The sequence below is a fragment of the Manis pentadactyla genome, chromosome 2 (genome assembly GCF_030020395.1).
Source record: "Manis pentadactyla isolate mManPen7 chromosome 2, mManPen7.hap1, whole genome shotgun sequence".
Classification (NCBI taxonomy): domain Eukaryota; kingdom Metazoa; phylum Chordata; class Mammalia; order Pholidota; family Manidae; genus Manis; species Manis pentadactyla.
Window position 1 is genome coordinate 215,512,423 of NC_080020.1, and position 13,878 is coordinate 215,526,300.

General features: G+C 36.9%; 1 protein-coding gene across 1 annotated transcript in view; it reads right to left on the reverse strand.

The window, feature by feature from the left end:
* Positions 1-5,567: 5,567 nt before the first annotated feature.
* Positions 5,568-13,878, reverse strand: part of SELENOI (selenoprotein I) — a 43,751-nt gene continuing 35,440 nt past the window's right edge. Inside the window, exons 9-10 of the mRNA XM_036903408.2 lie at positions 13,179-13,361; positions 5,568-9,964 (exon numbers count right to left, since the gene is read on the reverse strand). Of these exons, the coding sequence (XP_036759303.2) occupies positions 9,866-9,964; positions 13,179-13,361 (282 nt within the window). The 3' untranslated portion in view covers positions 5,568-9,865. The remainder of the gene's footprint in view (positions 9,965-13,178; positions 13,362-13,878) is intronic.

The window sequence follows — 13,878 nt, forward strand, 5'->3', positions numbered from 1 at the left end:
TAACGGGCTTAGGCTATCGCTCCACAGGGTCAAAATTGTATCAGTTTTATTCATCACTGACCATGTGCCAAGCACAATACCTGATATGAACTGCTCAATGAATTTCTTTAAATATTTGTTCAAAGAAATATACAGATCTATCTGTATGCTCACTGTAGTTATTTATAATACTAGAAAAACTGGATATGGCCCAAAATCAGTTCCAATAGAGGAACGGATAAAGCATTCATGGGATAAGAAACAGTGCAGCCACTAAGAATGAATATGACCTAGAAAGACATCCAAGATATATCAAGTGAGGACGGGAAGATGTGGCACAATATGCAGAGTATGATCCCAGTGTGATTTGAAATACATATAGTATGTACACAAGAAAAATGGGGAAAGAACACATAGTAGTGGTATCTCTGGGTGATTTTCATTGTCTAGTCTAAAAAAAAAGTTTACAAAGAACACAAATCACTTTTGACCTAATAAAAAAGAGAGTTTATTATTCATTTATTTATACATACTTTTAAAGAGTAGTGCCAGGAGATCCTCAAGAGACTGTGTGTGGCAGGCAAGAGCAGGGCTGTCACAGATGAGAGGGATTTGGGGGAGGGATGTAGGTGATGTCCCTCTCGATGACCCACTAGCACCTGGAGTCTGGTCCTCAACTGGTAGGCCCTACTCCAAAATCAGGCGTGCTTTTAAAAACTGACATACACTAATAAGCTCATGAAAGAAAACCACACAGAGAATACACTTAGGGCAGGGAACTACAAATGACATCAGGGGACATGTGTTTATGACTTGTGACCAGCATATCTCTGTAGCTGATCTACAAAGGGAGTCCAGCTATAACTGGGAAGATTCAAGATGAGGTGGGATTGACTATAAAGGACTCAGGAGTCCACAAAGGGTATAACTTGCCACAGACTAGATAGAGTCCTTGAAGCATGGCATCCCTGTGTTAGTTTTGAGTGATGATTGTGAAACTTTCTGGCTTTCTGGGACTGTTCTGCCATGCTACAGGCTGGCCATCTACCTTCAGCTTATAGTCAATTTCCAGAAAAAGATTATTGACTACATTTTAGTATACTAAATCAAGTTACACACTTAATTCTGTTAGTTTACACCAAATCACCTTAATTGGGGTTTGGGGATTCACCAAACATGTAATTTCTTGGCTTATTCCTACCTCCCAATTTGTGTGAATTCTACTAATAGATTCTCAGAAGGCAATCTTGTTTTGTTCTAGTTATTTTTAGAAATGCCTCACCATCATCTTCACATACTGACTATAAAAGGTACAAAGGAGGTTAACAGAAAAGGGAGGAGGAATGGAAGTCATGAGATCAGAAGCCTTTGGGAAAAGTTCAAAGGTAATAAATAGAGTACTGTGTATTAGTAGAAACCAAGCACCTACCTTTGACCACTCACTATGCTAAATGCCTACATGCATTATTCATGACACCCACAACATAAATCCCATTTTACAGATGAGAAAACTGAAGCTTAGAAAAATAAGTGAGTTGCTCTGGGTCGAAGCTTGCAAAGTTAAACATGACTAAGAAACAGTCATTTTATTAAGTCTGTGAGGTCTGGAGAAACTTTCAGGGTGGAAGCAAGAAAAATGAAGGTACAAATACCAAGTTTTTTTGCAGGAAATTTGTGAACAGAGGAAAAAGATGAGAGCACGAAAAGAAGCCAGACACTATGGGAGTCTAGAGTCTTTTTAAGTTTAGGCAGACCTAAACTTGTTCCCTAGGACATTCCCACTGAGTGTCAGGCACTTTTGCTAGGTAGGTGTCTGGGATTTGCAGACAGAAAGGCAACCGCAAAGTTGGGAGGCAAAGAGTTTAAGAGCACACAGCCTGAGACTTAGTCTGGGTTAAAATATGGGACATTTCCTTCCTTACTGTCTCAAACCTTGTTAAAAAAAAATTTTTTTTTTAATGCCTGCTGCCAGAATTGTAAGATCAATTCTAATATAAAAAATAGGAAATAGTCTCCTCAGAAGCAATAGAAGATACAAATTTCTTTTGTAAGAGCTTATCCTTTGTATCAGGATGTTTAGGTGTACAAAGTATGGGTTATTAGGTTCTTGTGGAATTAGCCTGGAAAATTAATACCATACATTAATACTCTTTCTATGGGTAGCTACTTTTGAGTATGAAACTACCACCTTACAAACTACTTTGTATGACTCAATCATTATGAGTTATTATTATTGCCCATATCTAGTTCTGGGGGAGTTAAGAGCAATATATTACGAACAGCTGTTACTAAAACCTGCTAATACTCTACTTTCTTTTTCAAGTCACCCAGTAGCCAGCAGGCTGATTGATTGTTCTTTAAAAACAAAACAAAAAACCACTTTAATGTTTTGCTCTAAAATAACCAATGATTCTCTGAGACAAGTGGATGGACCTTCCCCAGGGCTCCTTCCCCCTTTGCACCTACCAAGGAAAAACAAAGGAGACAATCCGAAAACAATTAAAAGGATTTAAAAATTATTTACTCTTTACTTTAATTACAATAAATATTTGTCAATAATAAAATTAAACAATTTCAAATTAAAACCTACTGCATTACTTATGGGTTTCACAGCAGCAGAAATAAACATATATCCAGTTGGAAGGATAAGGCTTTCAGAATCCAGTGGTTAAGATACAGTCAGGTCTTGATTATCTGGGCTAGCAGTGGGGAACAGTAATACTGATGATGTAAAACGTAACACAGAAATGCATAGCTGTACTCTATTGGTAAAATCTCAAATTATTTAAGACTTCACAACATTCCAGCTAAGGAATTTAAGCAACCTGTGAAGCACGTTGCACTAGATTTTCCCCCCATCAAACCCATGCATGGCTGCTCCCCCGAGTTGCCTTCTGGCCAGGAACTCGAGGCCCCATCGCTATTCAGGGCCAGACACTTCAAACCTGGTGGAAGCAGCCATCTTTTGCCAAAGCTGTCTTTCTGGCTTACACAATTCCTGGTGAAAGGGAAGTGGAAAGGGACATATTTCAAAGGCCTTTTTTGGGGACTGAGATGACCTGGATGTAGGAAAGACTGTGGCTCCAGATGAGGAGGAGGGCTCACAGAGTTACGGACTACATGCAGATTAAGTCAACACACAGGAACAGTCTAATTGGGACTTTCCATTTCGCTGATAATCAAGAATAGACTGCATGTATATACCAATATATCATACATATATATCACAGAGAATATGTGCACATATTAAATATGGGTATATACACACAATGCACATAACCAGATAAACGTTACACTATTTGCTATGAACACAGCGAGTCCTAGACAGACCAATTACAAATACATTCAATTAAACTACTTGAAAGAGAAAATAAGATTGTGTGCTCTCTTTATCCTCCACTCTAATATAATCTACCTGTTGCAAACATATTTCAGTTGTTAAGATGGTGGTGTTTCTAGGTACCTGAGAAGGAACAGGAATAGAATCATCCTTTTATTTCAGAATAATACTACAGAAAGCAAACTGCAACAGGACTACCCTAAACAACTCAATAATTGATTCAGCCATGATTCCTGCCACCTATTCTTAGTCAGGGCATGAAACCTCACTCAGAAGAGTATCAATTTCTTTTCTACAATTGGCTACAAATGTAATCTCTTTACCTTAGATGGGAGGGGAGGGAAAAGAGGTGGGGGAGGACAGCAGGGAGTTTGCCCCTGCCTTTTCGCTTACCCAGAAGAAACGCTACTTAAAAAAAAAAAAAAAGTGAACTTTGTCTTTTTATACTGAATTCTGCTTTCCCGGCACATTCTGGAAAGAGTAAAATTATTACATGTTTCTGGGTCTTTATCTCCTGAGTGGCTAGTGGGATACATTATCTAAACAAAATAACCATAAAAAATATTAATAGTGTGGGCAGTTTTCGTTAGTAGTCATTAATCTCAAAAGTCTAATACTTAATACCAGTAATTTAGATTTATAATGCAACCTTCATAGATCTTGCAAAATTAAAACAGTCTCCTCCAATAACCTGGTTAGTAACATCAAGTACTAACTAAGCATGTTCCTGGTGAAGAACTTATTCTTTAGAGATTAAAGTGTCTGTCAAGAACAGCAGAATCTAGAATTCATGGTGAATTGTGTATGCTTTAACAAAAAAAAAAGATCTAATTTTAATTACCCATAGAAACTACTAAAGAGAAGACTCTGGCCAAGAGTCATAAGGCCACCACAACACTTAGCCACTCCTCGTGTCTTCAATATCATCTCTAATTTCAATGAAGTATTAGGTCCAATTTACATGCTTTAAAAATAGCACCACTCTGATTTGATTTAGCCTGACTTTCTAAGAATGATTCTATGAAGACTAAAACAATGGGAATGGTCTTCGGAAGACCCGACAATCCTTCTGTTGTGTCCAAAGGGACCTTCCTAGAGAGACAAGCCCTCGTTAAAATATTCTAAATCAGTCCCTGTGCCACGTTCCATTTCAGGGAACCTGGTCTTTCTGATCAAATGCAACCCAACCCCCCTTCGCTCAGGACACCTGTGAGAGGGCTACAAATGGCAAAACTTCTTTTGCTACCATAAATATTAGCTCATTTAAGATCTGTCTACATAAAGGGCAGTTTCCTGCTTAAAAACGATCAGCTAGAAATCATCAGAGAAATGCAAATTAAAACCACAATGAGATATCACCTCACACAAGTAAGGATCGCCACCATCCAAAAGACAAACAACAACAAATGTTGGCGAGGTTGTGGAGAAACGGGAACCCTCCTACACTGCTGGTGGGAATGTAAATTAGTTCAACCATTGTGGAAAGCAGTATGGAGGTTCCTCAAAAAGCTCAAAATAGAAATACCATTTGACCCAGGAATTCCACTTCTAGGAATTTTCCCTAAGAATACAGCAGCCCAGTTTGAGAAAGACAGGTGCACCCTTATGTTTATCGCAGCACTATTTACAATAGCCAAGAAATGGAAGCAGCCTAAGTGTCCATCAGTAGATGAATGGATAAAGAAGATGTGGTACATATACACAATGGAATATTATTCAGCCATAAGAAGAAAACAAATCCTACCATTTGCAACAACATGGATGGAGCTAGAGGGTATTATGCTCAGTGAAATAAGCCAGGCGGAGAAAGACAAGTACCAAACGATTTCACTCATATGTGGAGTATAAGAACAAAGAAAAACTGAAGGAACAAAACAGCAGCAGAATCACAGAACCCAAGAATGGACTAACAGTTACCAAAGGGAAAGGGACTGGGGAGAAAGGGAGGGATCAGAGTGGGGAAAAAGAAAGGGGGCATTACGATTAGCATGTATTATGTTGGGGGGGCACAGGGAGGGCTGTACAACACAGAGAAGACAATTAGTGATTCTACAGCATCTTACTATGCTGATGGACAGTGACTGTAATGCGGTTTGGGGGGGGGACTTGGTGAAGGGGGGAGCCTAGTAAACATAATGTTCTTCTTCGTGTAATTGTAGATTAATGATAACCAAAAAAAAAAAAAATCAGCTAGATTACTATCTGTTGCATATTTGCTTATGAAAGAACAAAATATATTACTAGCATGCAAGATAAAAAGTAAGATTACGTTTATTTTGCACTGTAGAAACACTAGAAATGAATTAGACAATAAAGCCAATTGCTATGGCTCCACACAGGCAAGTAAACATACTGCCACTTTCTGTGGAAGTTAGACAACCATGATTTACCATATACCTAAAGTAACTTCCTAACAGTATGTCAGTCATTTGTACCACTGTCAAAAGATGAAAAGCAAACTATACAAATTACATGGGTTACATAATTAATAAAGGAAAATCAGAAATTTACTTAAGCTTCCTAAAATGTACAAAGCATCACACTTTCAAGTGTCACAGTGATTAATTTAACACCATTTTACTTTTAAAACTGTTACTTAAAATGTGTATGTCAAAGTGCTTCAAATGCAGCATACTAGTTAAAATTCTTCCTGGAAGGTTCTAGTACTGGCAGCTAACTTGGTAAGGTTATTCACCCACAAGGTGTTCAAGAAAGGGCATGCTGCCTCACAAAGACACCTCATAGGACAAAGAAAATTCTAGTCTGACTTCATTCACAAACTTCCCATAGAATGCCCAATTAAGTTCAGAACTGAGGTCAGAGACAAAGGCCAAGCTGCACACATGATTTAACAAAGATTTCTATATGTTTTTGGTTTATTTGGAGACCCAAAGTCAAACGTTTTAGCTCAACAGGTTTACTTTGTTCCCTCTGCCATGTTTCCAGTCCTTGACTAGTCCATCAATCTAAGGCAATCAAGGGGACTTGAATGTGGCAAGATCTAAGGGTAATAAAGAAAGTTGGCATCTCTGTACTAGATGGTGACTAGTTAAAAGGAAACCCAGGTGAAGAATGAAGACAAAGCATTACAAATAGGCTTCTACTTAAAATACAAAGGGGAAAAAGTACCTTTGATTCAAACACTTTCAGATTACCTTTTTATTCTCCAGTGGTTATAGAATCAGTCTGCTTTGGAAAGCAAAGTACATTCCAAATGCTTTTTGACTAACTACAAAATAAACTTAATTCTTTGAAAACTGAACACGGGAAATTTTCAAGTTCACATTTGAATCTGGAATTATTGAAGGGGTGACGATTTAAGTCGTGGCAATTTTGGACTCTGCACTGCACTAAGACATTGCGCTCTAAGGGCAGTAAGCATTGAGGTGATCCTTTCTTCCCTTTAGAGTGGACACCACGCCTGCTTTTGCCTTTTCGTCTTCCTCCGGTGTCTGCCCTTCAGGCCACAATCAATACTCTTGGTATCTATTTAGAATTTGGGCAACTCTAGACAAACCCGCCTCTTCTCAATACCTCTATATTAACATAAATGACATGTTGGTGGCAGTACTCTTAACATTTTAGACCATCAGCAGCACTGAACTTTCTTTTTAAAATAAGAATTAAAAGTATTTTAACCATGCTATTACTAAAATACCAAGGAAGACTAGTTAGTTTTCTACTTGGAAGTTACTGAATTACCCTTAAGAGTGAAACCCATAACTACAACTATTATGCATTAAAGGATGAATGATGATGTAAATTGTGGCAACTTTAAACTGTGTAGTGCACTAAGATCATGAATGTTTAAAGGATCACAAAGGCAGCATTAACATACTCTATTCAGGTATTTTTAGATTATTTTCTGACCCAGGCCCCCCTTCAATTATAGGCTAATTATTTTTTGACAAGCATGAAGAAGTTTTTCACTCCATAACATGAAAAGAAACTTCTTACAGGTCTAGGTAACTTTGGTCGGCAGAAATACAAAGCAAACCTCTGGCCTGGCTAAGGCACTCAATTCTGAGATGTACAGACAACATGCATGTATGACCAACCATCCATTGCTTCCCAAAAAGCAGCTCAGTGTATGCTGAGAAAGGCAGGGGTGTGAGCTCACCCTACGATATCATGCATAAGCCTGAAATATCTTTTATACTTTGGAAATGTTATGATAATTAGTATGACATAAATGCACAGAGCTATTTATAAGTAAGTCCTTCTTCAACTGCTGTATCACTACATCACAAATGGGGGCTTTCAAGATGCACTTCAAGATGGCAGACTAAACCAAAAATGAGAGTCAGCAGTCACCAAAGATTCACAAGTCCACAGTATTCCAAAACAGTTAATTACTCAGTTTTACTTTTACCTCCTTGATGACCACCTTTCCTTCATCTAACAATGACATAATTTTTTACCACCATAGGGAAATATGTCGTGAAGAATAGGCACAAAACAATTTTCAAATAGATGCAACAGAAAGAGAATAGAAACACACTTTGAGGTTAAACAGCCCCCAAATTATAGGACATGACCCTATGCCTAAAGTAAAGAGTTACTTGTTTTTACTATACAGTACAAGGTGAAGAAAGCCTATGATCCAAAGTCATTTTATAAATATTTATCATTTCTTTATATAATACAGATTTATCTCATTCTCATACACAAGGTCAATAGAACAGTAAAATGATTAGCTTAAAATCCTTAAAACAAAGTTTTGTTCCCAACCCAAATTAACACTTTATCCAATTTTACAGGTGACAGAGAACAAGGCATACAAAAAATAGTTACTGTCTCTTAATTCATTCCTTCTCTGACCTCCATGATGGCAATTTATTAACAAACATGGAATCACTACGCACATTTCCTTGCATCAATTTCCCATCTATTTTCAGTGTTCATTTTTGTCTCAGACAAAGTGTCCAAATATATCTAAACCTTTACAACAATTTTAAAAAATGAGTACAGAACTATGAGTTAGCTCCTTGACTCAATGCTAATAAACTGGATGACAATGATTAGAACTTACAGATTAAAAAACAAGTATTAATTACAGTTATTTTTACACAGCAGCAGACTGAAATTCAACAAATACATTATAATTAAATTTAATGATGGTCACATTCATAGATAAATAATGATTATGAATGTAATTACATATCAACATAGTGGTGCGTATTTTATCCAAGTGCAATCCATCCAAAAAAGGGGAGTTTAAGATACACTCTTCATTCAAGCACAAACTCCACTCAGTGGAAAATAAAAGAAAATCAGCAAGTAAATTTCACCACCACCAACTAAATGCAAAGTCAAAAAAAAAAAAGAATACCCATATTTGTGAAAAGGTGTGATCTATAAAACAACCACGTTAGAGTAAAAGGGATTTTTAAGTCTGTACGTAAACTTCAAAAACTACTCCAAGTCAAAAAGGGAGTATGTAACTCAGTAAGGCATGTATATAAAAAATTCTCTTCCAGTGGGGAAGTGGGCAAGTTGGAGAACAGAGAATTTCTCTCTACTTCTTTATCCTACATGAAATAAAAACCACAGTACTCTCTCCTCCTCAAAAAAAGAGAGGGGAAGAGAGAGCAGAAGAATAAACTGAATCAGAAAACTAATTTCATAGTGAGATTCATAGTAATAATTTCTCGGTGAGGTTCATGAGATTCCTAACTCCAAAGGCAAATTCTCTTACAAGGAAGTTTATCTGCATTCCTCACAAGTAATTATCATAAAACTGGAACTGTCACATGCATTCAGATCATAATAATTCACAGGCACCAAAAATCTCAGCAACTTGCAGTTGCGGGTGGGAAATGCCACATTTAAACAATGAACCATGCCAGTGGGTAAGCTACACTTAGAATCCATTCTCTACTAAAGTCTCCATAGAATATTTTTCTTTAAAAGAAAATTAAACCATTTATCAAGATCTGGTTCAATAACAGAGAGCAAGAATACTAGAGAATTTAAATATATGTATTAGCTCTCTTAGCACATGAGGACAAAAGGCATTTCCATGGGAAAGAGAAACCAGTATTTGGCAACTGTATGTTGTTCTGTAATCATTTGGCATCTCATGCTGGAGGTGACTTGCTCTTATCTTTCCCCTACATTAGATCTGGGCTATTGTCAGCTTCCACAGCTAACGACCTACTACTAAGTACCAAATCTGAAAACATTGTGGTTTGCTGAATGTTATCACTGTTCCTAAGCTAATTTTGGGGTTTTAAAAATAAAAACAAAGCATCTTTAACTCTGTATGAACCAAAACATTATGGACTTATGGACCTAAAATCACTAGGAACATTTTGCTGTCCAATGTACATTATGCTAAATCAAAATGTCACATGGTTATAAAAAATAGAATAAGCTGGAAGTTAGTAGGTCCAAAATTCCACAAGGTCAAATCATGTGTGTCATTCTTGCTGTCCAAGTACCACATGCACTGAGTTCCCATGTCTGTTAAGCAGATCACTTTAGTTCAATGGTGATGGATGAAATATTTACAAGCATCTTATTTACAGTACTTCTTTCTGTAGATTACAGGCCAATATTCTTTTCTTCCATTCCTAGTCAATCTGAGTTTGGTTTCCTCAATGAGAAGGGGTAAATCTGAAAATGGCTGCTCAGCTGCTTTACCTATAGAAAACAAGAACATGAGGCAGTGACAATGTGTACCCGTTTTTTAAAAGCACACAGAACTCAATCTCTGGAGACAATGTACAGACACAGCAAAAATCAGAAATAATGAAGAGGTTTTTTTTCTCAGCGAGGATAACTATAGAGCTAGATGGCTCTATGAAAGTACTAGAGTTACCCTGGGACAGTTAGGACTTGAACCTGGGTTTGCCTGACTCCCAAATCTAGTCTTTCCAGGACCATGCAGACCACCCAGATTCACATCCAAAATTACTGAAAAATTATAGGGTTAATTGACTCATAATATTTAATAGACCAAATGTTTGCATATATAGATTTGATTTCAGCTTCTTCTAACACTTCTAGGTAATCAGTCCTAATCCTGATGAAACTGTAAAAGTAGATCTCTAAATTTTGGGAAGTTTCAGCCATATTAGTTAGAGTACCCCTAGTGGGTAAGAAAGACCATATTATGTGCCAGTTAGCAAATATTGTCTATTTGGTATTTCTTATTCCTATTCTTATTCTTTTTTTAAATTAAGGTATCATTGATATACACTCCTAGGAAGGTTTCACAAGAAAAACTGTGGTTGCTACTTTCACCCATATGATCAACTCCCTCCCCCGACCCCATTGCAGTCACTGTCCATCAGTGTAGTAAAGTGCCACAGAATCACTACTTGTTTTCTCTGTGCTACACTGTCTTGCCCATGGTCCCCCACACCATGTGAACTAATAGTAATACCCCTCAATCTCCTTCTCTCTCCTTCCCCACCTGCCCTCCCCGACCCCTCCCCTTTGTTAACCTCTAGTCCCTTCTTGGAGTCTATGAGTCTGCTGCTATTTTGATCCTTCAGTTTTGCTTCATTGTTATACTCCACAAATGAGGGAAATCATTTGGCACTTCTCTCTCTGCCTGGCTTATTTCACTGAGCATGTCCTCCAGCTTCATCCATGTTGTTGCAAATGGTAGGATTTGTTTCTTTCTTATGGCTGAATAGTATACCATTCTGTATATGTACCACTTCTTCTTCATCCATTCATCTACTGCTGGACACTTAGGTTGCTTCCATATCTTGGCTATTGTAAATAGTGCTGCAATAAACATAGGGGTGCGTATGCCTTTTTGACTCTGAGATCTTGCTTTCTTTGGGCAAATTCCTAGGAGTGGAATTCCCGAGTCAAGTGGTATTTCCACTTTTAGATTTTTGAGGAACCTCCATATTGCTTTCCACAATGGTTGAACTAGTTTACAATCCCACCAGCAGTGTAGGAGGGTTCCCCTTTCTCCACATCCTCACCAGCATTTGTTGTTCCTAATCTCTTCGATGTTGTTCATCCTAACTGGTGTGAGGTGATATCTCATTGTTGTTTTAACTTGCATTTCCCTGATCATTAGGGATGTGGAGCATCTTTTCATGTGCCTGTTGGCCATCTGAATTTCTTCTTTGGAGAACTGTCTGTTTATATCTTCCACCCATTTTTTAATTAGGTTATTTGCTTTTTGGGTGTTGAGGTGTGTGAGTTCTTTATACATTTTGGATTCCTATTCCTATTCTTATTATTTGTATTTCAATAGTTCAAGTGATCTGTGGCCTAGCAAGTTTTACCTTCTGATCAGAAGTTGTAGAAGTGGTTAAGAGTACAAAGACAGAAAAAAGGATGTTCCTGGGATTTTTTTAATGAACTTATATTTATTTTCCAAATTTTTAATAATGAAAATGTACCACCTTTGGAATTTAAAAATGTGTTTTGGTTTGGTGTATGTATGGATTTCTAAGGATATGCTGCTGAAGGGTTATAATAAATTGAAACAATTATGAAAGGCACTGGCAACTGTCTACTTCATGCATATGACTGATGACATGTCAGGGTCAAGACCTAAGAGTGTGGATGTAAAGCACATAGTGTTAAATGTGCACAGATAAAAATATAAAGATTATGTCTTCGTTGTCACAACTCATAGATTTATCATGGTTTTTGTTTTTCATCTGTTTTGTTCCAACAAATGTAGGCTACTTTGGGGACAATACTAAGGGAAAAAAATCTAAGTTTAATAATATATGCAAGGTATGAAGTTATTATCAAGCATGACAGGTGTCTTCATTTTAAAAATATGTATGACATACAGGAGCAAAGACATTTTGTTTCTCAAACTGATTCACAGCAGGGTTCCTTTCAAAATAAGCATACCAAATACAAATATTTTAAGGGCCATAAAAATGTGAGTAGCCTTTTACATAACCCCACAGCTATGAAATTATCCTCAGAAAATAAAGCAAATGAAAGAAAAAAAGTTATTCCTAAGGTTGTTCACTCCAACTAATGATAATGGTGAAAATTTGTAAACAACCTAAATGATTAACTGGGTCATGATTAAGTAAACTGAGTAATTATTAATCTCTGCTGGAATACTATACAGCAATTAAAAGTTGTAATTATGAGACCATGCTAAAATATAAGATAATTAGAAAATAATGCTAAATGGTGAGGAAAAAGAAAATGATTTGTATGGTTCTGATTTTCACTTTAATTATACCTATCTTAAGTCCATTTGTCCTGAAACTAGTCTCCTATTTTACAATATTATGGCTTGCAAAATATTCTTAAATTCATTCTCTTCTATATTTCCCCTTATAAATATGCCCCTAAAAGGGCACCAAAATTATCAATATAAGCTGGTCACAGGGATGGTAGTACAGCATGGAGAATGTAGCCAGTGATTCTGTAACATCTTCCTATGTTGACAGACAGTACTGCAAAAGTCAGTGAAGATTTAATAGTATGGGTAACTGTGAAAACACTGTTATATACTTGAAACCAATATAAGATTGTATATCAATGATACTTCAATAAAAAAAAAAAAATGCCCCTAAAGTTGAAGAAGCAATATAGAAACAGATAATCAACAAATGGGATTATTTGGTTCCATATACTCAAAAGCACAGAAGAGTTTACAATTCTATTCACCAAGAAAATGGTTCACATTCCTACCCACTTAAAAACAGGAATTCCCCATAATAATTACCCAGCTTTTAAACTGTTTGTAGTTACTATAGTTATTAGAGAAATAATATCTGAAATTACACACCTAGATGTTATCCAAAACTCTCCCAGCTATTGTAATAAGCCACTTTCTTTTGAAATTTTCCCTTGTCTCCTTTCCACTATTTGTAAGAACCAAACGGAACCAATTTTGCCCCAGATTACTCACCACTCGCACTCCATAATGGACATGGGCCAGAGTGAAAGCAGTTGTTAACGTATATAGGAGAATGCTCTCAAGGTTAGAGGCTACTCCTAAGTTTACCACCACGACAACCAAGAAGAGAGGAACCAGCAACCAGTTCAAAGTTGGGCACCGGGTACTGCTCATTTGACAAACAATCAGTTGACACTTGAAGTTAGTTTAAAAAAAAGAATGAAGATTTAATTAGCAAAGCACTTCCAAAACTAGTCACTCCAACATTCAAAGAGCATTCAAGTACTTGAGCCAACACGTTCACATTCCACTATTAAGTTCAGTAGTTCTCAACCGCTCAGGAGCCCAAATGAACCTCTGTCCCCACCTCCAAACCCATGGCTCTCAGCATGTGTCTGAGATACAGGATGATAATTTAATAACGATGCTATAAATGGCATTGTCCCACTGGCTAACAGTTTCGATAAAAGAAATTTCTGCCGATTTTAAGATTCTATGATCATCTGAAAAAAAAAATTTCAAAGCAGCCTCCCACAACTGAACTTCATGGTGATGCGGATATGCTACCACCAATTCAGTTGTATTACCACAGGAAAGCCTCAAAGCCTCTCTGGCTCCCTTTACTTTCAACATCTTACTCAAATATTATTTACTCTTTCAAAAATATTTTCATACCACGTATTAGTGTTTTCAGATTTTTAAACCTCTGAAA